The sequence below is a fragment of the Pistacia vera genome, unplaced genomic scaffold (assembly GCF_008641045.1).
Source record: "Pistacia vera cultivar Batoury unplaced genomic scaffold, PisVer_v2 Contig625, whole genome shotgun sequence".
Taxonomy (NCBI): domain Eukaryota; kingdom Viridiplantae; phylum Streptophyta; class Magnoliopsida; order Sapindales; family Anacardiaceae; genus Pistacia; species Pistacia vera.
Window position 1 is genome coordinate 142710 of NW_022196474.1, and position 27776 is coordinate 170485.

The following is a 27776-nucleotide window of genomic DNA, read 5'->3' on the forward strand; positions in this document are numbered from 1 at the left end:
TCCTCTATGTATCTTTAATACTATGGTGTTAATTAATAGCTTGTTAAGTTAAACAGTCATATATGATGTTTCAGGCGTTGGATTGGTTGAAAGCTTATTACTGGGAGCCCTAAAAGATGCAGATTCCATTTGAAAGAGATACAATTGCTGACATACGAAGAGATATTCAGTCTAAATTCCAGGAATTGGCTTTCTGCTTGAAATATAAGGAGAATACCCAAGTTAGTTCATCATTAGTAAAAGGAAAACATACGTATGAACTTTCCTAATTCTTCACCAGTCAAAAGAGAACTCGCTTTTGAATTTTCTTTTATGTTTTAGTTAAGTTGTGGATTTCTTGCCTTGAATTAAACTCTTCTATGTAAATTTCATTTAACCTTTTTTCCATGGATTTTGCTACTAGTGCATTCTTTTTTCTGCTATTATTGCATGTGGCTAACATAGCATAGATTACATATCCACATGTCTTGTGCTTGCTATAAAGCCAGTCAAGAAAAATCTAATCATTTAAAATTTTGCCTTTGAGATCTCAAGGCAGGAAAGGTACCAATAAATTCCTAGGAGAAATGTGATCTTTGATCTAAAATTTCACATAAGTATATGTTTCTCTGTACAACCCAAAATATCAATTATTGACTCAAATGTTTGTCCTACCAAAAGTCATTAAAAAAGTCACAATGTTGGAGCCAATACATTCATGTTAAAATACTGGCTTGTCCTCTAAGAGAAATGACCCCTGGAACATTTTCTATGTTTATGTGTTAACAATGTAATAGATAGCCTTCATTGCTCACCATGGCTATCTCTCCCAATTCCAGTTAGTATTTGATTGTTGACAATAATTGGTACTCTCTCTCTCCCATATTGAATTGCAATTACGAAGATATTGTGCTAATTGGCTATTGGTTGGTATGGATGTTTGCTTGGTATCATATTTGAAATTTGTGACATGGATTGCTTTGTAATGAGTAGTAATCTAAAACTTGGGGATGTAGCATTGGATGTTTGCTTGGTATCATATTTGAAATTTGTGCCATGGATTGCTCTATAATGGTGTCTTATTTTTCAATTGTAGGTATGGCTTCGGGAGACAGTTCCTCAAGCACTCCTACATTGGATGACGTCGACAATTGTGTTACGGTAAGAGCAATTGATCGACGTAACATTTATGCAAGCACAGGTGGTACAGAGCAAAGTGTGAGTAGCCCCAAAAATGTGGAGGACAATGACAATCCACTACAAAGGAAGAAGAAAGCGAAGACATCAGTTGTGTGGTCAGAATTTAGGGAGGTGGTTCTCCTTGGTGGTACAAGGAAGGCATAGTGCATTCATTGTAAAACAAAGCTAAAAATGACTGCCACTGGAAGCACTACACAATTCAATAGACTTTTGAAAAGGTGTGCGAAGAGAATAGCTAACTTGAGGCAACAACAAATAAATTTCCCCGCTTCCAATTCTCAGGGTGTCTCTACTGTCTTGCCTACTCTACGGGGCCAATTCGATGTGATGAAGATGAGGGAGCTTATTGCACAATGGGTGCTGATGCAACACAATGAAATTTAGACGTATTTTTCCTTATTTGATGGAGAGGGATTTGAGTTATCATTATTGTCCCAAGGAGGAGGATTGGGACAAAGTTGAGAAAATTTGTTCAATTTTGAAGGTGTTTAGTGGTGCATCGAATCTCATATCAAGGAGTGATTATCCGACATCTATGTTGGATAATAAGAGACAGGATGAAGATGAGTTTACACAGTCTATGATTTGGAAAATACAAGAAAAGTTTGACAAATATTGGGCAGAATGTAATCTATTGATGGGTGTGACTGCTAGTTTGGACCCTAGACTAAAGATGAGGGTGATTCAATGGGCGTTCCCTAAGATGTATCATAAGCGTGAAGCACGAGCAAATATTGATGTTGTTCGAGATGCCTTGTATGAGGTATATATGGAGTATGTTGATGCCAGTAAAGCATTGATTGTTGTCCGCACTTCTACATCTACAGGGGATGGAGTTAAGGTTGTTGGTGAGGATTCGAGGGCAGCGGCAAAGAGGGCGGACGATTAGGATGATTTTAGTCAGTTTCTGGATGTGATTGAGACGATTGAGCCAATGAAATCAGAGTTAGACTGTTACTTGGGAGAAGGATGCCATAAATTTGACGGGAACCCTATGGCGTTTGATGCTTTGACGTGATGGAAGGCTAATTCAACAAAGTTCCTTATCTTGTCTACCATGGCTCGTGACATATTAGTCATCCCTATCACTGCGGTTCTTCTAAGTCTGCTTTCAGCGCCGACAGTAGGGTTATTGACACGTACTGATCGTTATTGTCTCTCGACACGATGGAGATGCTCTTATGTGGATGTGATTGGTGCAGGACTTTGAATGGGGTGAAGAAAGTATGTAAAGTAGGTTATATACTTATATTGAATATTGTCTTTATTAAATTTAATTATTACTTTATATTTATACTAACTAAACTTCAATTACTCCTCCTTTGTCATCATCAACCGTTGGAGATCAACCTTTTTATCCCGTAGGTTTCTGTGATTCAGTGCATGGTTTGGCTGTGGTAAGAGGCATGCATAGGTAAAAGTTTGATTCCTTTTGCTTTTGTTTCATGATTATACATATTTTCGTATTTTTCTCTTGTCATAGTTACCTTAAAAAATACTTATTAAATTGAACATTTTATACAGCCAGAGGGAAATGGTGGTTTTGGTATAAGACAGGTCTACTGCAGACTACTGATGGATAGTGATTTTGATTGGTGGACTGTATTTTCATATCTTGGAATGTTATTTGTATATATTCGGAACTGTTTTTTTATTTTGTAAAGTAATAAGCATTTTGTAAAGTCCGAAACTGTCATGGTTAATATGGTTGGAAATACTAACTGTCATGGTTCAATTCTTTGTACATACCTGTTTGTGAGGTTTGAATTGTGCTTATTTATGTTATTTTTTCTGTAAATTCAACATTGGATGTAAAGAAGGAATGTTATACGTAGGAAGACAGTAAGTAGGCTATAAAAAAAAAGGAATTTGGCTCGATTAAACCTGGGTTTGAAGCTTGAGTTCGAGCCAGCTCGTGAGCCGACTTGAACTCGATCGAGCTCGAGTTCGAGTTCGAGTCGCAATTCTGAGGCTAGTCATGGCTCAAGCTCGAACTAGAGCTAGACCCTATAGTAAACAAGTCAAGCTCGATAAGCTCGGCTTGGCTCGTTTATAGTCCTACTCCTGCCTCATTAATCTTCTTTGTTCTTGAGCTTGCAATGCATGGATTAACTCAGTAAGAGTGATTTGAGACAGGTCCTTGGAATCCTCTAGAGAGGAAATCTTTGATTTAAACCTCTCGAGCAAGCTCACTTGCACCTTCTCAACAATCATCTTGTCACTCATTTCCACTCCAAGTAACCTGACCTTATTAATCACACTCATCAATCTATCCACATATTCTTTTACTTTCTCAACTTCCTACATTCTCAACATCTCAAATTCCCTCTTCAAGTTCATCACTTCCATATTTCTCATTGTATCAATTCCATAATCTCTTCTCTCAACTTATCCCATGCTTCTTTTGTTGTTTCACATGTCATTATCCTTGTAAACACAAGGTCTGTAACAGTCGAATGAATGTGAGATAAAACCCTTCGAGCCTTTGACATTTCTTCTTCATACAGTCTCATTTGATTAAGAGTGGGATTTGGACCCAGCTGAGGAGGTTGTTTCTCTTCTTCAATGTATTGCCAAAGCCCTTGCCCTCTTAGATAGGCCTTCATCCTTACGGCCCAAATATGGTATTGTTCACCATTGAAGACAGGAGGTGAAAGGGAGGCTGACCGAGATGCCATAGATGCAGGTTTTGTGACTTGGGACAGAGTTGTTCTTGAAGAAAGCTGGAGGGTAACGAAGCTTAAGGATTAGTTTTGTGATTTTATCTAGGGTCTGGTAAGATGGCTCTGATACCATTTTGTTGGTTTGAATGCTAGATTATACAAAGAAAGAAAAAATCTGAAGATAACAAGCTACATTCATTGACCCATTAAGCACAACTTATATACAATATAATACTTGCAGTCCACTGTTACAACCACTATATCAGGGATTTTTTTTGCATAATAAAAACTAAGCCACACAATGTGAACTAATACATTACAATTAAGGGACATAAAGCCATATTTCTGAATGCATCTACATAATTACATCACAACAAAAAATATTATCCAGCTGCTCCTAAACCACTTCTTCCAGCACAACACACTGGTCTTCCATGGCGCCAAAAAAACATCTTCAAACTACCAACCCTTGAACATTGCATTTCTAGCAAAATATCATGACTTCATCAATGTCCAAGATACAAACAGCAGATGTACTTCCCATATCTCATGGCAGTTTATGGGAGATATATATGACCCAGAACATGATGAGACAAAATCTTTTAGGAGACTAGAGACAACACACTTAAGGTGTAAAATTCGAGCATGTATCAACTAAATTTAATGTTCAAGAGAAAGGAAAATTAAACAAAAAAAAAAAAAAAAGTTCCATGTTTTAATGTAATATCTAGTTTAATGTTTGAACCATGGTAGCTAGCTTTCATGTGTAAACTTTTTTGCCCTTTCATGGGACAATCATGATACTATCAGTCTGTCACAGACTTTATCTACAGAAGGAAACCAGAAGACAAGACAGAGAGACAGAGATATAATAACATGACAAAAATATGTACTTTAGGTGATGACCACGGCCAGTGATTCAGTTTCATACTGATACTCTACTTGTTCTTTTTCTTTGCATTGTTAAATCTACATTAAAAAACATGATCAGGTTGGAATTCTTAGAATGCAGCTCTCTCCTACCAACATAGTAGGTACCTACCTGTTAAAGTCCATACATATATGATCTTTTGAGTACATGATTCAAGATTAATATATAATGAAGATAAACTATTCTTAAAAATGACTACCATATGTAATTGTCAATGAATTGGGATAGCTGTGATTTATGTTTTGCACAACCCAAATGCATGTCATATACCCTGTGTATGAGAGAAATGAAATTGTTTGGGAGGGATCAAGGGGATCTCTCTGCCCAGAAGAGATGGCAGCTACTGCAACCAATACATACATACACACACACACACACACACACACACACACACACACACACACACACACAGAGTCACACACACACACACACACACACACATATATATGTGTGTGTGTGTGTGTGTGTGTGTGTGTGACAGAAGGTGCCATCTCTCCTGCGACAGAGAACTCCACCATATCCCCATTTGATCAAATCTTTCGCTTACCTTCAAAACCACCCTGAACTTAACACACACTTCTAAATTGGAGCTCAAGAAGAGAAGGAATTAATCAATGTTGGTTCATTTGCTAACAACTGGACTCTATTTATAAAATTCAATGAGGTAAGGGTCACTCTTAGTCTTAGTGGAAATTATGTAGAAGCCGGGGAGAACCGAACATGTAAAACTCAAAAAATAAAAAATAAAAAATAAAAATAAAAAACAACGTTGCTTCATGAGAATTACAAAAAGTACAAAACATACCGCAATTTCACGGTCAGTAGTGGAAAAGTTAGCACTTCAATTATTTTACGTGCTGTGCTATCTTTCCTAACTTCTGGTGAGGGATAAGGTGCTGAAATTATATTTTATAATATTAATTTTCACGAGTATATAGCATAATTAATTAACTAAATACCATTAAATTCTTTATTATTCTTCATCTTTATCGTTTTCTCTAAGCTATGCTAACATTCTACGGGAAAGCCTAAGGTTCAACAAAGATCAATTATCATTCTAAACCACAGTGAGTGGGAAATTTGTTCTGAGAATCTCATTCCAGTTTGTTCTCTGTTCCATCAACTGATCCCTAATGATGACAGTGGCATAAACATGGTAGATTTTTCAAAGATACAGAAAAACAAATTATGACATGTGATTGACAGGAAGAATTACTCACACGTTCTCGAAGTTGACTTTCCCGGTGGGTTGGCTAATGTTTCCTGATAAAAATCCAGCAACTTTATAATGCAAGAAGAAGTAAATAAAGTTCAATAACTGACTGATAACAAAGTATGGACAATTGGAAAGTAACTAAGGTAGATACTATTTTCCAATTTAGAGATGGAATTGGATTAGAATAGTTTCTTGACTTAGATATATTTGCTTGTTGAGACCAATGATTTTTCACACAACGGTCACATAAATTATATTCATGGTTCATGAATCTATGTTTTTTTTTTTTTTTTTGGATAACGGAGGTGTCCATACCAGTTTACGTGCATCTCAACTAATCCTCAGGATCTTGAAGTTAACGACTGGGTAAACCCTTGGTGGCCACTCCTATTAGCAACCGAGGGGAATCGAACTCAAAATCTCTTAAGTAATACACTCAAGAGTTTTTATAACCCCACCCGACCACCAAGTGGTGATTTCGATGAATCTATGTCTCTTTGGTGGCATGAACTATAATTAGTTTTGTTTAGTCAATGGCTGTGACGTACATTTAATGGAAGATTATGGAAGAATATATTTTAGCAATGACTTTCAGTGACAAGTTTGCTTTCTTTCTGTCTACAAACTCTTATTTTTGCATAAAAAGCTGAAAAAAATTGTTGCCCATTTGAATAAGCAAGTTTCTACTTTATTTCCTGTATGATCATCAACCCATATGATATGTTAGCCTCAGCTCCATCATTGCATCAATAAGAGTTGCTGTACTGATTTTCCTAGAATAATTCAAAGTTGGGCCCATTTCACAATATATATATATATATATATATATATATATATAGAAGCTGAGCTGCAGCTAGCGTACAGAAAGGAAGCTTTGAAACAATTCGTTTTCCAGACCATTTACAAGAACATGTCGGAATTACAACCACTGCATTTAGCGTCGATAATTTTTAATTAAAAAAACTTTTGAATAATTCAGAAACTAGTATATAAATGAAATAAAATACAATATACTGTGTGTGGGCCATAAAACGTCTGGAGCCTTATTAGACCCAATCGCTAAAATATCTACTATATGTCTCAATTCCGGTTGGACCTACTTTATAAATTCATGCCATTGGTCAGCCCATCGCACCGACCAAACTTCTCATGGGATTGGATCACTTAGATTGGGCCTCATCATTAACCCATCTAAGCTCAGCCCTGTTGACCCATGACAACTTCAAAGGTTCCGATTCCACTTAAGCCCTAAATCATCCACATCTTATTTCATCATTATCCTAAATCCTCTAAAAAATTTCACCTTCATCCTAATTCATCCAAGATCTCAACTCTTATATGAATTAGAACTCTTACTCTTTCAAATCCAGTAAATAAAGATTTTCCTATTTATTGGAACTCCACTATTATGAACTTAAAGTTATGCTAGGAGTCGAAGATCCTATGTTCATTATATAAACAGAGATTTGACATCTCATTAAGCATCCATAATTCTATACCACCTACTAACTTCTAAAATTCTTGCTCCTAAGAACTATCACCTCTCTTGTAGCTCTAATCTCCGATCAAAATTCAGTACTTTAGTAAACCGTCCTCCCCTTAGCCCTCACTAAATGGTCTTCGATAACTCTTCCTCCTTGTAGCCCTCACTAAATAGTCTCTACCAGTCTCGTGACTTGAACGTTGAAGTGCCTATGACAAACATCATACCGATGTTTTATGTAAGTTTCACGCTTGTTTCTTTATATGTGCAAGTTCAATAGATCATCAATGACCTCAACCTTATAGGATCAATCTGTTTCATAACAGTAGATTTTTTATCGTCTACATACTGTATTTCTAAATCTTATCCAAAACAACTTATGCTTGAATATATGCTACTAATTGATAGAGAAGACTGAAGAACTATCAATATTAATTGGAAGTTATAGCACTAAAGAAAAAAGGAATAAAAAGAAAACTTCAACATGATGACCAATAAAGAAAAAAGAAAGAAGGAAAAAACCCTCAACATGATTCACCAAATGCACGATCAATGTCAAGAAAGTGTACATCCATGTTGAATGTGTAGGTACAAACCCAACTCAGCCCACAAGAAATTAATGTAGAGAAGCTCTGGAACTTCATGGTTTCCTAAATGGTGTCACCCGGCCCACTAGAAATTCGTCTCAAAAAGTTGTGCCCAATCTAACTGTTGCCTTTGTTGATTACAAGACAAATAGCCATAGTTATAGATCCAGTTACCCCATAACAGTTGGCTTTGAATATAATAGCTTGTTTAGACTTTGTGCAATAACCAATTTCAGAAAGTTGACCTAAATTATGAACATTCACGGACCATTGTATATTTTCTTGCATCTTGTGTCTCTAGGTTTTGTTACAATACAACATTGTAATACTATTTCAATGTAAAACTCGTCGTAATAACATATTGCATTTTTACATGGTTTCATACCTGTATTGCATAAATACCATTTTTCTTGCGACTAAATTAACGAGTAGTGTTGTTCATGTAAACCTAAACCATTAAAGCCACGAGAATAGTCATAATCATGTAATAAACGATGAGAAAATGGAGCAAATTAGTTGATAAAAGTGTCTATATTTAATAGTGAAATGAAAGTGATAGCATATTTGGAAAACTCAAAGTTTGGTATGCCTTCTGATTTGATTTCTCAATATGTTATGGATAGGAATTATCTTAAAAAACTCATCTTATATAATGGTATGTAAATTAGCAATGGTTTAGTTGATTAAATTAAACCAAAATTAAATTAAATGATGAACCAAAGAAACACAAGGGAGTAAAACAAACTCATACCACAAAAACCCAAATACAAACTACTTTATTAATTAATGACTAAATAGAAATATTAATAGATTAATCTTCAGGAGAAGATATTCATTTGCACAAAGATCTAAGTTCAAAAGTACAATACTACAATGGAAAACCATTTACAAGACAACATCATTCCTTATGATCAGATGATTCAGATCCGATTCAGATTAACCCTTTTCCAGCCCCCTCTTTCTTGTAACTTAAAAGGGTTTTTTTTTTTTTTTTTTTTTTTTTTTTTTTTTTTGTTTATGTAAAATGTAAATAACAATAAAATTAGGAAAAAAAGAATAGGTTAAATTACTTCAATAAACTCATCAAAAGATAAGGTTTTTTAGATGGTTTATAAACTTCTATTAATAAAGAAAAAAATTCCGTTAATTAGACAAGTGATTACCCTAAGGCCTAACCACTATATAAACCAAGTCAATTGTCTAAAAAAAGTCAGTTAAAATCAACAAAAGAAAAGAAGAACAATATTTACCAAAATAATTAAAAAAAAAAAAATGGAAATTAAAGACTTCACCAAAATCCCAGGTATTATTGTCCCTCTTTCTCCTTCCCAGTTCCCTACCCTTCTGTCTCTTCCCCCCTTGGCCTTTCTCTTTGTTGGTCTCCTATTTTCTACTCACACAAACAAAGAAAAGAAAAGAAAAAGAAATACAACACATAGGATAGAATAGATACAGTTATTATGTGAATGATGTTTTTGGACCTTTGTACTATCCGTTTCTCTTCTTTTCTTAACAACACAAAGACATTAATCTGTTTTGAGTTTGGTTTCTTTTATCTAAATGCCAAAACCCATGATCATCTACATGTAATCTCACCGTAACTAACCTAAACCATCTCGATCTCCCTAACCATGTCCCGTGAATCCACCCCTGCTTCTCCGATCCCTTCCCCGCAACACCAACAACCAAACGACCTTACCCCTAATCCCCAAAACGACACCCACTCCTCTCAAAACGACACCACCACTACAACTACAACTACAACTACAACAACTGCCCCAATTAATAGAAGCAACCGCCCCTCCCGCGCGTGCACTCTACGTACTGCTCAACGCCTCTACGCCGCGGCTCAGGCCCAGGCCGTGATCGAGCGCAAACCCAAGAAGAAGGAGCAGCGAGAGAGGTTAGATGAGTCGCCGCAGCATCAACAGCAATGTAGCGCTAATAGTAAAATAGTAACTCCCTTAGTGGGATCCCCTCCGCCGTCTCAGTTGCCACGATGGAGTCTGCGGGCCATGTGGGAGTTAGCTTCCATACTCAATTTCTTGCATGTGAGTGTTCTTGTTCTGTTAAGTTTGGATTTTTGTTTATGTTTTAGTAAAGTCAATGAAGTTTTGGGTTTTGGGTTTTTGTGTTGTAGGTTTTTAGGCCTTTATTGAATATAACGGCTGAGTTTTCGGCGGAGGAGTTCGAGACGGCCTTGATTACTCCCAATGATACTTTGAGTGACATACATATACCAATTTTAAAGGTTGGTGTTTTTAACTTTTTATTTTTCTTTTAGCTTAAAGTTTGTGTTTTAAGTTCATGTGCTGAGTTGGGCAATGTCATCTAAATTTTAGTTTTGTTTTTAGTTGTATTTGCATTGAAGTAGTGTGAGTATTTACATGCCAAGTTTTAGTGCTTTGGTTAGGAAGTGATGGCAGAGTATTCTGCTGCTTATGTTGATGGGGGTTGTATGTTTTTAATTATGCGAAACATTGAAGAGTGATTGTGATGAACTTGATGGCATTAGGGTTTCTTTGAGCAGACAATTCGCTGATAGTATAATGTCTTGCCGTGGAAAGTGCTGGATGGATTCTTTCATCATTTGGAACTTTAAGTTTGTAAATAGTAATTTTCTTTTAAATGATCAATAAAAAGGCTAATGCCTTTTTATTAAATGTTGGAACAAAGGGTTTGGTATTATGATACATATGTTTGTTCTTTGGATTGGTTAGTTGTTATGGCATAGATAGAACTCTGCTGTTTTGTGAAAGTAGCAAGCTATGGTCATTTGCATAAAGGTTTCAAAGATTGCTTAATGTCTGTTGTATGAGTGCATTATTGTTTGTTCTAAGTGTCTACATACAAATTCCAAGGTGTTAGAACTTTGCTTTCAGTGGCATATTTTATGCATGCCTTTGAATATTGAGAGAAATTATGCTGGAGAGGCCGAAAAGAATGGAGTTAAATCGTGAGCTCCAGAGAAAGAAGATTTGCATATAGTTGGAAAAAAGGCAGTCTGGTGTGCTCTCACCTGAAATCATATTTCAGATGATTGTATGCAGACTTTTTAATGTGAATAATTTTCCTACTCAAATTTTCCATGAAGGTTGAAGTGTGCATATGTTAGTAGTCAAATAAATTCTTATAATGATGTTGGCACAATTTGTTAGTCTTCATTTACTTTATGATTGGGATCCTTCCAGCTTATATCTGAGGCTTGTCTAAAACTGAAATTTGTGTTGGTTTGGTTGTCAAAAACACCTTATCTGAGGATATTTAGGTCTCAGAGTGTTGGCGTACTGGTACATTAAGTTGACTTGATTTTAAATTGTCTGATATGTTAATAGGCATTTTTATATTAGTTTTACTCAAAATTAGTCATTGTTCTGGTATTTCAGGCTATTACCTAGATATGACATTTAGATGGGAGCATATCTATATTCTTTCTTAAGCAATGGTTTGTCTCTTAGATCTTAAGAGGCCTTATGTAGCCAAACCCAATTATTCTGGAATAGTGTTTTCTTTAGTTAGGTAGCCTATTCTAGGATGAGGAGCTATGAACCATCAATAGGAAAGATTTCAGCAATGTTGCACAATAAATAGGTTAGAGTTCTGCTGATGAACTGATTCTGTAGCTAGATTATGAATTTCGTACTTTGCTATAAAATGTTAAAATGTGATTAGTTAGCATGGAATAAGAAAATTCAAAATGAGTGTCATGTATATAATTTAACTCAAAATTTATGTGTTTCAAAAATATTTTATATAAATAAAGAGTCCTGTTAAAATATCAAGGAATTGATTCATATTAAGAAGGATTCTTTCCATCGTGGATGTATTTCTGTGAAGCAGGCAACGTAATCAAAGGATTCTTTTTGTTTTGTGAGGAAGTTACTTTTATGTACATTTCATGTATTCCCCTCTCTTCCTGCTTCTACTATCTATCTATCTATTTTTTGAAGACGTATGTTATGGTAAACTAAAATTAAAATTTTCTTGATGGCTATTGAATATTTTTTGCGGCAAAGATTTGAATGGTTTAGTGCCTAAGATATCTTGACCATTGGTTTACTGTTTCTTTGCTATAGGCTTAAGTCTTCAAAAATACTGTTCATTCACACCATAGATTTGATTGTTTGATGGAATCCAACTTTTTTATGAGACGCAATTGGAAATTTTACTGTTGCTTATTGGTTTTAGTTTTGTTTTGTTATAGGCAATCCCTCCTATCACACGAATGGCCCTCACACGTGATACTTGGGTCACTGTTTTATGCAGAAAATTAAGAGACTGGTGGCATTGGGTAACTTAATGATTGTACACCTTTCAATTGATGTTGGAATATAAATTGCCATACATAATTGTGCAATGCTGACATGAGCTTGGTATTTTATTGCAGGTTGCAGAAGGGGATCTTCCTATCATTGCTTCACATGGGTGAGTAGCTATTCATTTTCGGAATACTCTAATATAGATGCTTTATGTATTGCTGATGTGCCATTTTTTGTTCATTTGTAGGTTGGAGATTGAAACATATAAGACTCTTGATCCTGGAGTTCGTGTGGTGATCTTGAAGGCACTATGTGATATTCGTGTTGAGGTATTTGTCTTGATCAATATTGGATATTACATTTTTAAGGAATTCTACATATAACTGTAGAAACACTTCTCAAATTAATTTTATTTTTTGGAATGCCATCTTAAATTTGTTTGTTAGCTAATTTAAGTTAAACTACATAGTCCTTTTAAGACGTTTTCTAACAATAACTTCAGTTTGATTCCTGTGGTACAGTGGTTAGTGTCCATGTATATCTTCTTATTCCATACTTTTAATTATAATTTAGATTGATGCCCTTTTGTTATTTGTCAATGAAGTCCATATTTGGTGAAAATACCATATACTATGGTACTTTTTTCTGGGTATTTGTAGCATAATCCTTATAATGTGATAAATGCTTAAGGCTCATTGATTTAAGTCTGTTGTGAATCAATTGTTCATGCTTGTTCAAAGTTATAAATTCCAAAAAGGGTTTTTCTTCTTCATCTAAAACCTTTCTGTTGATCTAAGCTAGTAACTGTTTTCATTGATGATCTTTGTCGTTATCCTAATTGATTATTCTTTTGACATTTATGAAAAGGCTTTTGGCAAAATTGATGCAGTGACCTACATATCATCCTTCATGGCAATTATTTAATTTTTGAAGTTGATAACCCGTAACTGTTCTATCAGAAAAAATGTCCATCATTGTTATGCAATCATGACTCAAGTTTTGTTCAGTTTTTCCGACAAAAGCCCTATTGTATAGAGCTAGCAAATAGATATTGCATATGTTTTTTTTTTTTTGGGTTTGTATTCTTCTGTTTGTTTCTCATTTTGTGGGAAATATTGACTTTTAGTGGTATCTGCAGCAAGAAGATATCCGGAATTACATTGACAACTCAGTCAAACATGGACTTCAGCTTTCAGCGTTTCGCAAAGAACGGATTGGGGGTGATTCATATGGAATTAATTATTGGTAATATATTTAAGCTTCTATAGATCATCAATTAATTCTTACTAATTTCCTGTTATTAAGTAGATAAATTTCCAGTGATAACTAGAGATTGTCTTAAATTTTGGTTTTGAGGGTATTCCGCATTGTTTTGTTGTACTAATTATATAAGCTACTTGTTGGTGCAGGTATGAAGATGATCCGGTAATAGGCCATCGGTTGTACAGGGAAATAAGAAAGGTTGAGGTGAAGAAAGCAAAAACAAAGGGCTCCAATGTCCTTCCAAATGCAACATACCAGTGGGAAACTGTTGCTACTAATTTGGAAGAATTTCAAGATGTTTCTGTAAGTTTCTAGAATTGTCTGTCCATGTTTATGCCTGTTCTTCCAGATTTCATGAGAAATGTTGATTGGTTAAATTCTTTGTACTATTTCATGTTTGATTTAGTTTATGAAAGGATTAATTTATTCCAAATATTATTACGTCAAAAAGCACCTTTTGTGATTCTCTATATTGAATTTTGAATATCTGCATTTGTCAAATCTTAAGCTAATCCTCCAGTTTGATATGTCCAATTTTCTTGTTTACTCCTAAATATTTATTTTTTTAAGAGCTCTTTGAAACATAAAAATATTGTATTCCTTTTTTATCATTTGAACTTTGCCAACCCTATCCATCTACCTTAAGAAAGAAAAGAATGATGTGTGCTGGAAAACTTTTTTTCTAATAGCGATAGTTATATATATATATATATATATTTGAAATGGGCCCTGTTCATCTAATCTTTTGATTTAGGGATGAGATACATGGTGATTCTGACAATGTTTTATTGTATTTTTAATGTAAGAAACAGTAAAAATGTATATTAATAGGTAATGGAAAATACAAAAAGCAAAGTAGAGGTCCCTGGACATGAAAAACAGTCCCACTGGAACAAACGAGAAAACATACAGGACCCAGAATCTGCATCCCTGAATAGTATACCACCTCTAAAGATACTATAAAAGGTTACAAACCCAAATAACAGACTAGCCCAAACCCATTCCGAATTTGAATTTATGAAGAAAAAGAGCTTTCTTGAAACTCCTTGGCAACTGAAGTTTAAAGAGAAGTGAAGAAGCAGAAGTTTGACTTTTATATATATGTTGGTGTATTGAAGTACTTTTTGGGTTCTGCCTTTCTGTTGCAGGAAAAGCTTTTTTCAAGTAAAAATCGAACTGAGGTTTCTCTCGGAAAGAAGTTAAAGAATGACATGCTTCCAGAAATTGAGAAGGAACATAAGGTACTTTAAACTGCCTGTTGATCTATATCTGATTGCATATTGTTGTTTTGTTAACTTCACTGAAAGAACTTGTCTATATTTTTTCCGCAAATTTAGTATTTCTCAATCTTATGAGGATTTCTGCTTTAGTAAATTTTGCTACATTATAGATTGCTGTTTTTATATTTGTGCAGAGAAAAGAGAAATTGCTGAAAAAGCAACACCGACAAGCCCTGCTTCTTGATAACTTCCTGAATGTGGATGGGCTTGGTCCAGGACGTTCACTTCGTGACAGAAAACCAGTCACTTATACCTTTGGTAAGAGCAACATACTGCCTCTTTGTTTATTATACTAGTTTGTCCTGCTTCCAATTACAAGTGACCCCAAGTTTTTTTAGCAGCAACGGTTACTTGTATAACTAAAGTTGAGCCTGTTTATGAAAATGAAACACTTGCAGAAGAATAATGATATATACTTCATTGATCTATCATGTTTGTCATGCATTTTCAAATCTTTCTTGTTCTTCCTTCACTGGGTAGATGCAACCTAAGCCTTGTTTGTGTTTGTCAAAATGGGGTTTTTAACCATTCAGAACTTGCGTCGTGTGGTACAGACTAGAAACAATGGTTACCTTTGAGAGGGTGCCTTCTTGGATCTGATGAGTTTTTGGCAATTTAGTGAGCTGTACTTTTGAGATTTTTGTTCCATGTACTTGACTCTCCATTTCTCTGCTTTTCGGGATTATTAGATGGAAGTGATCAATGCAAGGAGCATTCAGTGTAACCATGCCAATTCTTTAATGTGGTCCTTTCTCATGGCAAGCATATTCCTATTAACTGTTGGTTGATTAGGATCATCATCAGACTGAATTCTGTTATACCCCTTTAGGGTGCTGTGGTGCTAACTTTCTGTGTTTCTAGCCACAGTCCATATAAAACCTTTGAGGTCTCTCTTGTGATATACTCAACCTAAGTCGATGATGCCTTAATCCAACAAAATGGAGCTGGCTTTGTTTATCATTTGTTTATTCTGCTCTATTCTGAACCAATTTTTCTTTCTTTTAAAATCCTTGGGAATTAGTTGTCTCTGAGCTGAGTTCATAATGGTGAGCGGTAATATTCATGTCACAAAATTCTAAATTGAAATTGTTACGTGTAGGATAGATAATTTTTGAAAGAAAAAAAAAATCCTCCAAAAGATAAACATCTTTTTAAGGAGTGTGGCATGGATTTGTGTTAAAAAAGGAAAAGAAATCGGCTTTCATTGACCGCTAGATTTTGGGCAGTGGGACCATCAGATGACCTACTCATAGTGGGAAATGTTTTGACTGCATTGTTATTAATTTTGTGTGATGATTAATTTATGGAATCTGACATGNAATGTTTTATTGTATTTTTAATGTAAGAAACAGTAAAAATTTATATTAATAGGTAATGGAAAATACAAAAAGCAAAGTAGAGGTCCCTGGACATGAAAAACAGTCCCACTGGAACAAACGAGAAAACATACAGGACCCAGAATCTGCATCCCTGAATAGTATACCACCTCTAAAGATACTATAAAAGGTTACAAACCCAAATAATAGACTAGCCCAAACCCATTCCGAATTTGAATTTATGAAGAAAAAGAGCTTTCTTGAAACTCCTTGGCAACTGAAGTTTAAAGAGAAGTGAAGAAGCAGAAGTTTGACTTTTATATATATGTGGGTGTATTGAAGTACTTTTTGGGTTCTGCCTTTCTGTTGCAGGAAAAGCTTTTTTCAAGTAAAAATCGAACTGAGGTTTCTCTCGGAAAGAAGTTAAAGAATGACATGCTTCCAGAAATTGAGAAGGAACATAAGGTACTTGAAACTGCCTGTTGATCTATATCTGATTGCATATTGTTGTTTTGTTAACTTCACTGAAAGAACTTGTCTATATTTTTTCCGCAAATTTAGTATTTCTCAATCTTATGAGGATTTCTGCTTTAGTAAATTTTGCTACATTATAGATTGCTGTTTTTATATTTGTGCAGAGAAAAGAGAAATTGCTGAAAAAGCAACACCGACAAGCCCTGCTTCTTGATAACTTCCTGAATGTGGATGGGCTTGGTCCAGGACGTTCACTTCGTGACAGAAAACCAGTCACTTATACCTTTGGTAAGAGCAACAGACTGCCTCTTTGTTTATTATACTAGTCTGTCCTGCTTCCAATTACAAGTGACCCCAAGTTTTTTTAGCAGCAATGGTTACTTGTATAACTAAGGTTGAGCCTGTTTATGAAAATGAAACACTTACAGAAGAATAATGATATATACTTCATTGATCTATCATGTTTGTCATGCATTTTCAAATCTTTCTTGTTCTTCCTTCACTGGGTAGATGCAACCTAAGCCTTGTTTGTGTTTGTCAAAATGGGGTTTTTAACCATTCAGAACTTGTGTCGTGTGGTACAGACTAGAAACAATGGTTACCTTTGAGAGGGTGCCTTCTTGGATCTGATGAGTTTTTGGCAATTTAGTGAGCTGTACTTTTGAGATTTTTGTTCCATGTACTGGACTCTCCATTTCTCTGCTTTTCGGGATTATTGGATGGAAGTGATCAATGCAAGGAGCATTCAGTGTAACCATGCCAATTCTTTAATGTGGTCCTTTCTCATAGCAAGCATATTCCTATTAACTGTTGGTTGATTAGGATCATCATCAGACTGAATTCTGTTATACCCCTTTAGGGTGCTGTGGTGCTAACTTTCTGTGTTTCTAGCCACAGTCCATATAAAACCTTTGAGGTCTCTCTTGTGATATACTCAACCTAAGTCGATGATGCCTTAATCCAACAAAATGGAGCTGGCTTTGTTTATCATTTGTTTATTCTGCTCTATTCTGAACCAATTTTTCTTTCTTTTAAAATCCTTGGGAATTAGTTGTCTCTGAGCTGAGTTCATAATGGTGAGCGGTAATATTCATGTCACAAAATTCTAAATTGAAATTGTTACGTGTAGGATAGATAATTTTTGAAAGAAAAAAAAAATCCTCCAAAAGATAAACATCTTTTTAAGGAGTGTGGCATGGATTTGTGTTAAAAATGGAAAAGAAATCGGCTTTCATTGACCGCTAGATTTTGGGCAGTGGGACCATCAGATGACCTACTCATAGTGGGAAATGTTTTGACTGCATTGTTATTAATTTTGTGTGATGATTAATTTATGGAATCTGACATGTCAAATTTTCTTGCAGATGATTATGACCGGTCGATTAACGAGGCCATCAAGATAACCAAGTATGGAAATTATCTTTGGACACACGTCTTTGTTACAGGGAACTTACATTTATCTTTGTACAGTATGATATTGATTTATTTTCTCTTTTATTACTGTGGTTTCAGGCGGAAACCACCATCCCCAGAGTCTCTTCAAAGAAGAGAACTTGGTTCCAAGCCTGAAGCTTCCACAAATGGTAAATGGAGTGATCCTTTACAGGCCTCTGAACATGGCAGTTTTACTGCGCTGTCCCCTAATTCACCCAATTATGATGAGAATGACGAAGATCATAAAAATGAAGAATTAGACCGAGGGTATGATAATTTTTTGTATAATTTGTTGCCTAAATAAATTTATAATAAATTAACCGTAACATTAATGATATGCAGCAATCGGCGAAGACAGAGGCCTGAACGATATTCAGGGAAAGACTTTGTTGAAGCGGTTTCAGATAATGAGGCATATTTTGACAGTGATGATGATATAGTTGGAGAAGTTGTGTATGATGAAGAATATCTGAAGAAACGGAAACAAAGGAGAAAACTGTCCAGCAGCTCTGAAGGGGATGAGGAGTATCATTGGGATGAAGAAAATGCTGAAGATGATGAGGAGGAGGAGGAAGAAGATTCCTTGAGTATCAGTGAGGACAGTGATGAGCCCCAAAAGTTTAAGAAATTGCCAGGTCGTACTCGAAGGGAAACTAAATTAAGGTCAGTAGACGAGCTGCAGTCAGGTCTAAGACGAAGTAAAAGGGCTAATAGAAACCGCATAAATTACAGGCAGTATGAGCTGTCAGACTCAGAAACAGAGTCAGCGAAACCTGATAAGTCAAATGCATCAGATGAACACTCAAATGGGAGTGAAAATGCAGAATATTCAACTGGTAGTCAAGAATCTGATGGCCATGAAGATGAGCAGGAAGTAAAAGTTGATCAACCTGTTGAAGGTTATGCTGAGACAGGTGAGAAAGAGCCAAACCAGCCGCCACCTGAGAAACCAAATAGCCCAGGGCAAGGTGAAGTTGAGGGTGGTGTAAAAAAGAGACGTTTCCTTGACCTAAATGAGCTTGCTCCTGTTTCTGGTTTTGATGATGGTCCAAACTCTATAAAAGATGATGGTACAGATGATTTTTAAAGTTTCCTTCTCTGCTGAAAGCACGAGGTGTATTTTTCTCTCAGGGAAGCTTAGTGTACGATAGAACTATAAATTTTGCATCTAGTCATGGTGGAATTTATGGTCAGAGCCCTTCCATGGCTTAATTTAAGCTAATACTGGCATGCAATTCTATTATAGATTTGCAGGGGGGAGCAACAAGATGCTGAGAGTTATGTAGTTTAGGTAGTCATTTTTTAGTATGTCTACATTCAAAGAAACCTACGAAAGGTGGATGAGGAATCCATTGAGAGTTATTTAGCTTATCCAATTAATGTACAATAACCTTTTAACTAATATTGTAGCTGAAAAATCTGGCTTTTAGATGTTGAAGCCATGTAGTTGATGCCATGAATCATGATCATGAGGTGATCTTCTTGGGCTTTTGGGTTGGTTGGGTCTGTTGATTAAAAAAAAAAAAAAAATTCAGAATTTCTTTTCTTTGTTGTAATGGAACGAAACCATCCTCCCTCAAATGGTAACTATTGTCTCTCACCAGTTTAACAATTTTCTACTCTCAAGTAACTTTTGTTGTAATAATGCTTATGCACCTGGATTTGTAGTGCCTGGTTTCATGTTATGTTCCTCTGAATTGTTTTAATATGTTGCTCAAATGGCTAATTTCCACGGGCCTTACGATTTAAGGAATTGTTATTTGTATATGATAACTCCATAAACAAGAACAATTTCTCATGAAAAATTATTCCTAAAAGATCATATTGCGTTTCAGCATCACAATGTTTCTTCTATTTCTTTGTCAACTTTGGACTCAATCAGCATTTTCTTTGACCACCTCCTCTTTCAATTCGTCAGCTTTTTTCTTAGCTTCTTCTTCCTTACCTTCCTCAAGAGCTTGAATCAAACTTGAAAGACATTTCTCTACATCGTCTGATGGAGACTTTGGCATGAGATTCTCAGCAACGTCAGCTGGTGTGATCTTGGTCTCATTCATCAACCTTTCAATTGTATCAAACATGGGATGAGTTTCCACTTTCAGATAATTCTTTGCAAGCACTTTGAATCCCTTGAAACTGCAATAAGAAAGCTCAATGTGTTTATCCATCCTTCCTCTTCTTATCAATGCCGGATCAAGCTTCTCCACATAGTTTGTAGTGAACACAATCAACCTCTCTCCTCCACAGGCAGACCAGAGCCCATCAATAAAATTCAGCAGCCCTGAAAGTGTAACTTTGCTATTGCTCTCTTCCCTCTGTTCTCTCCGAGAAGCCTCCTTATCAATCTTTTCTTTATCATCTTCTGAAGATTTCTCAGCTTTCTTCTTCCTCTGACCTGTTAGATCAAGTGAACAATCTATATCTTCAATTACAATGATTGACTTACTGGTTGTCTCAATCAAAAGCTTCCTTAGCTCTGTATTGTCCTTGACTGCAGTGAGCTCAAGATCGTATACATCATAATTCAACAAATTCGCCATTGCAGCAATCATAGTAGACTTGCCGGTCCCTGGAGGACCATAGAGAAGATACCCTCTTTTCCATGCCTTCCCAATCCTTGCATAAAACTCTTTACTTTTACTGAAAGTCACAAGATCTTCAATAATCTCCAGCTTCTTCTCCGGCTCCAACGCCATTGTCTCAAAGGTTGCAGGATGCTCAAACACAATGTGACTCCACATTGTTTGCTTGTAACTCGGCCATTTGTAACCAGGACTATTTGTGTAAAGCTTCCTCTGCCTGTTTCTCACCCTGATTTCCTTCCCTTCTCTCACAACATGCTCCAAATAAGTCTCAGTTATAATCTCCCTATAACGCTTATGAAATGTGAGCCTGTAGTATCTCTTCTCCTGCTCCGAATAATACGACATGCTCTTTGTTGGTGACACAACTTTGCTGGAAACCCACCAAACTTTCGCCCCATGAAACTCATCAGTTACTCTTTCATACTCATCCATGCTAAGCACCAAGTTGCTGCTATCTTTTCCCATCTCGGCCTTGAGTCTTTTAGCACTCTTGGATGAGTTGACACTGAGGTAGGCCTCAACAGCTGCATAAGCCTCACTGCGTTTGAGGCGATCACCGGTAAACTCATGGATTGAAATCTTGATGTAGGGATAAAAGAACCCCATGATTCTGTGTGTGTACTTCTCAAAGTAACGCCGAACCTCATATGGGCAGTATTGCCTAATGATTGCCCAAACAAACATGAAACTCGCAATTGTTGAGCCCATTGTTGTCCACATCTCCATCATTGTTGGTGGCACCATCCTGGATTTTGCTTTTTCTTTAAGGTAAGTGACCCTCTTGATTCCTCCTCTTACTCTTATGATAAACACTTTTTTTTTTCTTAGACAAATGATAGGATTTGTGATCTTTTTTCTTCTCTTATGGGCTTAGTGATAGGCTTGAAATGACAGAGCAGGTCACTTATTAATAAAGTGGGTAAAGAGGAAGACAGAGTCGGTAGAGAATGACAAATAAGCCATGTTTATCAACAAACAAATAATAAATTTTTTCTCCAGGTTCATTAGATATGGAATTCAATTGGTGGTGGTGGGTCTACGTGGACGGCGATCCAAAAAGACAAATTATGCAGAGTAACAAGTCCAACACATTTGAAGCTTCATGCGCATCGAGAAAGCAAAGTGGAACTTTGGTGACGATGATTGTCAAAACTAATTGGCGAATTTTGGAGGTGTCAATGGGGTCCCTAGATTGGCTGTTTACTTGTTTAACTTTATGCCTAGTCATTCTCCATGAAATTCACTTCATAAGATTTGCAAAATCGGTCACTTAAAGCTACTACAAGACATTTTCAATCTTCAACCCACCCCTGAATCTTGCCTCAACTGATTAAACTCGTGTCAATCCTTCCTAATTTAGAACCAATCATTGTCGATTGATATTATATTTATACCACGGAGACTAGAAAGTTAAATCACTTAAATCGAGAGTGAAGAACTAATGGGTTAAAGAAATAAAGTTGCCATTGATGACCCATCAGATACCGGAGAGTTCCACCTCTTGAAGATGCACAAGGTCACAATTTGATTACCCTTTTCCTTCAGAAAGCTAAAAAACTGAAAAAAGAAAAGAACAAAAAGTGGTTTCAGGGTTTATTTAGAAATTAGAAACCAGGTTTTGATTGATTAAGTTTGGGGGGTGGGTGATCCATCAGGAGCTGAATTGGTAGGTCAGGTGTCTACAACAACGTGGCCACTGAACTCTGAAAAGAAACAAATAAGCAATAATAATACATGGGACCGCTTAACCAGTTAGTTCCGTAAAGTTATTTTCTATCAGAAAAAAAAAAAAAAGACAAAGAGTCGAGTCACATCACTCACGTGGCTTAGTCCTATGGCTATAGGCATCTAAGTACACGTCAATTATTGCTGTTTTTGAAGGTTACTTTCTCACTTTTTCAGACCCCATCCCTGATCATTCTTTCCCTCTTTGTTCTTATATGACATTCACCACACAAAATATCCCGCCTTCTTTTTTTATTTTATATTACTTGAAAAACTTTGGCTTGTTTAAGGTTAAATATCTGATAGTGATAAAGCCACCTTTGTTTATCTATTATAAAAAAAATTCTCTTTTTCTGAAAAGAATAGACCATCTTCCTTTTTGCTCATTATTTTATGGAAGCAAACACCCCAAATGGATTACGCACTCACTTTCTTTTTTGTTTAGGGGCCATGCATCTGGAATTTGTTGACTCCTCAAAGGAAAGATGACAAAAAGAGCAGCACAAGTCGGGGTTTTTGGATAACTTCTATTAAAGTTAGGCTTGGTTTGTTTTGTACATGTGAGCTTCAAAGGCATCAAGTAACACATACAACACCTAACTTATTTGGGACATTTGAACCCTATATCTTATGCACATGAATTGGAAGCATGTGTTGGAAAATAGTGCTATTCATCTTCAAATTTATGATCATCCTTTGATAACTCAAGTGATAAGATTTGTGTTCGGATGTGTGTTTAAGACTCACTTTCTCAAGGTCGAATCTTCTTAATTCTCAAGATTTAAGTTTTTGGTCTTTATTTTTGTTTATTGTTTTAGTCTCTCACGTGTATTAGTTTATGTATGCGTAAACTGTTCTAATATTTTTTTAAAAAATAAATAAAATAAAAGTCTTCGCATCTATGGTCTAATGTCTCAGTTTGAAGTGGCTCCAAGTATTTAGGTTATTTACATTAGGTTAAGATGATATGTACTGGGTCAAAGAATTTGTCAGCATCTAAGCTTCACAAATTGTCACCTCAGTTCCTAAAGTAAAACAGTAACTCTAATTTACTAAGCTAAAGCAAAATATAATTTACTCCAATTAGTAGTCTAGCGGGGCGAAACTTCTTACAGGCAGCAGAGATAAATATGGAAGCTATGAGACCTACGCGCTAGCCAACTGCGCCACCACCCCATGTTAAGCCATGGAACTGAACAATATTAAATCTTCTTATAAAAATAGGAAGTTGGCTTATACATAAGGACATCCTAGAGCGATCTTCAAAAGCACCCGCTCCACTCCCAGCATTATTGGAGACCATGTGATCGGGTGGAATGTTCTTCTTTCGATGAGAGACTTACTAAGTTGTTTATTGTTTTGTGAAGACTTTGCCGCGGTGTATCCTTACTCTTACTCTCTTTGTTTCTCTGCTTTGAGTCTTTTTTGTGTTTTATTGTATGTGTTTTGGAGCCAAACCCAGGAGATTGTCCCGAGGATAGTGTTTTGTTGCTAATTTCTTAGCTAGATTCTTTCTCTTGGGTCTTATCTCCCATGTTGGTTTAGATAGGCTCCCAAAAGAATTGTGTAGTGTCAAGCCTAGGCATTTGTTTATTTTTTGCACCCTACGCGGGGGATGTCCCGATGTAGGTTGACATCCTTTGTAAATACAATTTACTTACTTAGAAAAAAAAAAAAAAAAAAAAGAAGATAAATATGGAAGTAGTGCTTTTAACAACTACAGTCTCTAGGAGCTACAAAGCTACTGCTACTAAGCTGATGTTCCCGGTAAGAACACTGGAAGGACAGGCATTTACATGATGGTTTGCTTGAAGAAGGGGATTAAGCATTATGGAGGCTACAAGGAACCATAACCATCACCTTTAAGCAATTTCAGAATGGCAGGCTCTTGATATCTTCCGCATTGGCAAACCAATCTGGTATTATTCTTGACAAATGAGGATAAAGATCCCTGTAGGAATTTTTTATTGTACCTTCAGCCACTCTAGTAACGACAGAAATTTCTGCAACCACAGCAGCATGAATATTATCCAAGTAAACATAATAACAAAAAGAATTCATTGGTTTCTCACCTTTGAGAAGCTTTGGGTCAGTTGATAGTTGAGTGATGATGTATATAGCAGCAGCAGCTAGTGAGATTGGGCTCCTCCTGTGGAAGGAATTGAAAGAGTTTCGTTTTTTCAAAGTAAATTTATGATTAGCAAAAAACATCGAAGTACTTCTTGGTATTTTCCACAAATTCCTACAAAATTGAACAGTCAAATCCCTGCAGATCGGTTTTGGTGGATATGATTTTCAAGCTACAAATGTTTAGTCAAATATTTAACCACGAAAACCCTTAATTTCGCAAGTTATCCAATGTTATCCACTCTTATAGAAAAGAAAATTCTCGACTACACAAATGAAATGCATACAGAAAAATAATAAATAAATAAAAACAGAATAAACCTTATGTCAAGCTCTTCAGATTTCTGCACAGCTTCCTGAGCGGCCTTAACAGCTTGATTGGTCATTCCAAGATAGGAACCAAAACGTCTCTACTAATTCAAGATACAAATTATATAATTGGTTATACTAAACAAATCCATGACAAGGAAACATTGGGAGCAGAAAATTATGAAACAGAAGCAAAATCACAGACAAACAGAAAGAATAAAAAGATTAAATTATCCAGGAACAAACTCACCAGATAGTCTGAAGCATGTATAGTTCCCATTTCAATAGATTGACCTAACTCTGCTTCCAGATGTTTCACAATGAACTCTTTTGCCCGTCCAATTTCTTTCTTTGTTGTCCCATTGGCAACAGAACAAAATTCTAGTTGAAATGCAAATAGTTAGAATAGGAAACCTCATAACACAAAGAAATATCAATGATTACTTTTAAATACAGCATGCTCTTTACCTTTCACAGTCCGTGGCTTGTTTTCTTGTCTACAAGCAATGTAGAGGCAAGCTGCCACAATTGCTGCTAGATTCCGTCCCCTAAGAGGTTTCTGATCTTCTACCTTCTTATAGATTTCATTAGCTCGATCCTTGCAGTCAAAATAACAAGTGATAGCAGATGAGCACTCTAAATCTAAAGGCCCAACAACATAAAACCGAAGTATTTCAAAATAGAAACCAGCAGAGTAATTTTATGAAAAAGGCAGAATAGCACGTATATGTGAGCATATAAGACTCAAATAGAAGTTAAAATACTAACATATAATATGCATAAGGGAAAGAAGGCAACTGACTTCAAAAAGGTTATACGCTTCCGAACTTTACAGTACAAATTAATTGGTGAATATATTAGATCTGCAATGAGCAACATTGTGCTTAATGACCACCACACTACCTAGAATTTAACATTTTACCCCAAAATCATGATTGATTCAGCCATGGATATCATTTATGTTCCCCTAAGCTCCTAAAACATACATTAAACATAAGTGTCCCAAAAATAACTATTCAACAAATGCTGGTCATATGCAATGTGACTCAAAGGAACCCTCAAATGCGCTTAGATTATCTAAATTTCAAATGTGAATCTTAAGACACATAAAACTTCGAACTCTATCAAGACATGTCCATCTTGTTCTCGATCTCATCTGTACCTAATATCTCCAAAGATTTGTGTTCTCACTACAAACATCATGGTCAGACTCCCACATACTGCAGGCAATCCGTAAAAGAAACCCCTTCAGATTTGGCCCTTGGCAGGGATTGGTTGTCAAATTGCCAGTTACCACTTTGATTTTTTTCCATTTCTTGGTTCTATACAGTAACTGGATTGGCCTTACCAACTGACAAGAAACTTTTCAGCATCACTATTTCCAAAATCTTAATCGAAACTATCCATAAGACATCTCCTAAACTTCATTCTTAAATTTAAATCAATTAAACATTTAATTCACATCAACAAGCATTCCTGTCAACCCTAGTTTGTGGCGTGGAAAAACCTTATAAGCTAGCAAAATCAATTTTCAAGGAGTATATTTCAAACAGTAAATAAGCAAATACAAGTACGAATAGTATTCAGTGAAGAACAAATTAATTTTCATTAAATAAATCAATTTAAATAATAACTAAATACCTTTATGGTTGTAACAAGCCCCAACCTGAAACACCAATCAATAACGTTAGTGATCTTTGACACAAATATGAAAATGCAATATTTAAATATCCATTTAAACAAAAAAGCAAGTCTTTTTATTAGTCAAAATTGAAAACGATAGAAATATTAAATAATAAAAAATAAAATAAAAACAAAAAGGGCCCAAATAGAAAAAGTGAATGGAAAAATGTAATAGAAAAATAAATACAAGAATTGTACCTATCAGACATGGCAGAGATATACGTAAATGCCTGAATAAGATTTCTATCAGGATTAGAACTTCGAGTCTGCCATTTTCCGAGCGAACCCGACAAAAACTGGGTGGAGCCGGCGGTTGGTTTGACAATAACAGTAGAAAGACCGCCGTCAGTCAAGAGAGGGTTGAGGGGTCCACCAACACGAACAGGGTCGTGGTCGGAGGAGCCGTTGGAAAAGGTACGCCACTCCGAGGTTTTATCAATGGAGTGGGCCTCCAAGACCAGACCGCACTCCGAACAAATGGTGTCCCCCGCTGAGTGATCGAACACTACCTCCGTCAGTTTATTGCAATCTCGACAAAACGAGTCCGCCATCATAATAACTCCACTTCAACTTCACCACCGCCACCACCAACCACTGTGTCTTGACTGTCTTCTTTAATCAATCAGATCAGTGTGTTGAGTTGAGCGTTTTCTTTGTGTTTATTTATTACTTGGGCCCGCTGGTCAGGTGGGGTCCTGTGCCAGCTCATTCTTCCATTTTTGTATATTACTATTTAATTCTATTTTTAGAATATTTAATTGGAAGAATGCAATTAATTAATTACATGAACCCTTCTACTTATTTCATTATCATACAAACCAGATGATTTCATGTGTTATACTTACACGTGAAGCATAAAAAAAAGATGATTCATTTCATATAAAAGCCCTTGATGTTGTTGAACTGTCACTCTGTAAGTAATGGCTGACGACTTTTTAGTTTTGGGATAATTAGGTAGGTCATTACTTCTCCGCTTTCGCAGATTAACAAACAATGGGGAAGAGAAGGGCGCGGCAAATACCGAAGAGAAGGTAATTATATAATTTTGTTTATATTATGTTATGCTGTTATGCAGTATACAGGGGTGGGTGATGACAGAGAAAGAGAAGAAACAGTTGAGTTTCCTAATTGGGTTTACAGATTTCCAGTTGAGGTTGAACCATTTTCTTTGCAAACAATCCGCTAGAATGCGTTGCAAGTTCACTGTTGAATTTGTAGTCCTCTAAATTTCTTATATGAATAAACAATTCTATCACTGCAAT

General features: G+C 35.9%; 3 protein-coding genes across 4 annotated transcripts; 1 reads left to right on the forward strand and 2 right to left on the reverse strand.

Annotated features, from left to right (window-relative positions):
- The first annotated feature begins 9555 nt into the window (after window positions 1–9555).
- Window positions 9556–19770, forward strand: LOC116111075 (DDT domain-containing protein DDR4). The gene is made up of 12 exons (XM_031397276.1): window positions 9556–10110; window positions 10200–10310; window positions 12264–12350; window positions 12447–12484; window positions 12566–12647; window positions 13457–13563; window positions 13728–13884; window positions 14730–14822; window positions 14996–15119; window positions 18016–18058; window positions 18164–18352; window positions 18428–19770. The coding sequence occupies exons 1-12, from the start codon at window positions 9691–9693 to the stop codon at window positions 19170–19172; spliced, it is 2196 nt and encodes a 731-aa protein (XP_031253136.1). The 5' UTR covers window positions 9556–9690; the 3' UTR covers window positions 19173–19770.
- Window positions 19771–19948: 178 nt separating this feature from the next.
- LOC116111076 (AAA-ATPase ASD, mitochondrial-like) lies at window positions 19949–21866 on the reverse strand. The gene has a single exon (XM_031397277.1). It carries the CDS (start codon window positions 21412–21414, stop codon window positions 19960–19962), a length of 1455 nt encoding a protein of 484 aa, XP_031253137.1. The 5' UTR covers window positions 21415–21866; the 3' UTR covers window positions 19949–19959.
- A 2223-nt stretch (window positions 21867–24089) lies between these two features.
- Window positions 24090–27134, reverse strand: LOC116111097 (transcription initiation factor IIB-like). Of its 2 annotated transcripts, none has more exons than XM_031397306.1 (7): window positions 26713–27134; window positions 26473–26497; window positions 25300–25429; window positions 25082–25212; window positions 24844–24932; window positions 24468–24544; window positions 24090–24346 (listed from the first exon to the last, which is right to left on the reverse strand). In XM_031397306.1, exons 1-7 carry the CDS (start codon window positions 27066–27068, stop codon window positions 24318–24320), a joined length of 837 nt encoding a protein of 278 aa, XP_031253166.1. In that variant the 5' UTR covers window positions 27069–27134; the 3' UTR covers window positions 24090–24317. The 2 variants fall into 2 exon arrangements, with proteins under 2 accessions (XP_031253166.1, XP_031253165.1); XM_031397305.1 differs by having other exon boundaries at window positions 24090–24398.
- Window positions 27135–27776: the final 642 nt, after the last annotated feature.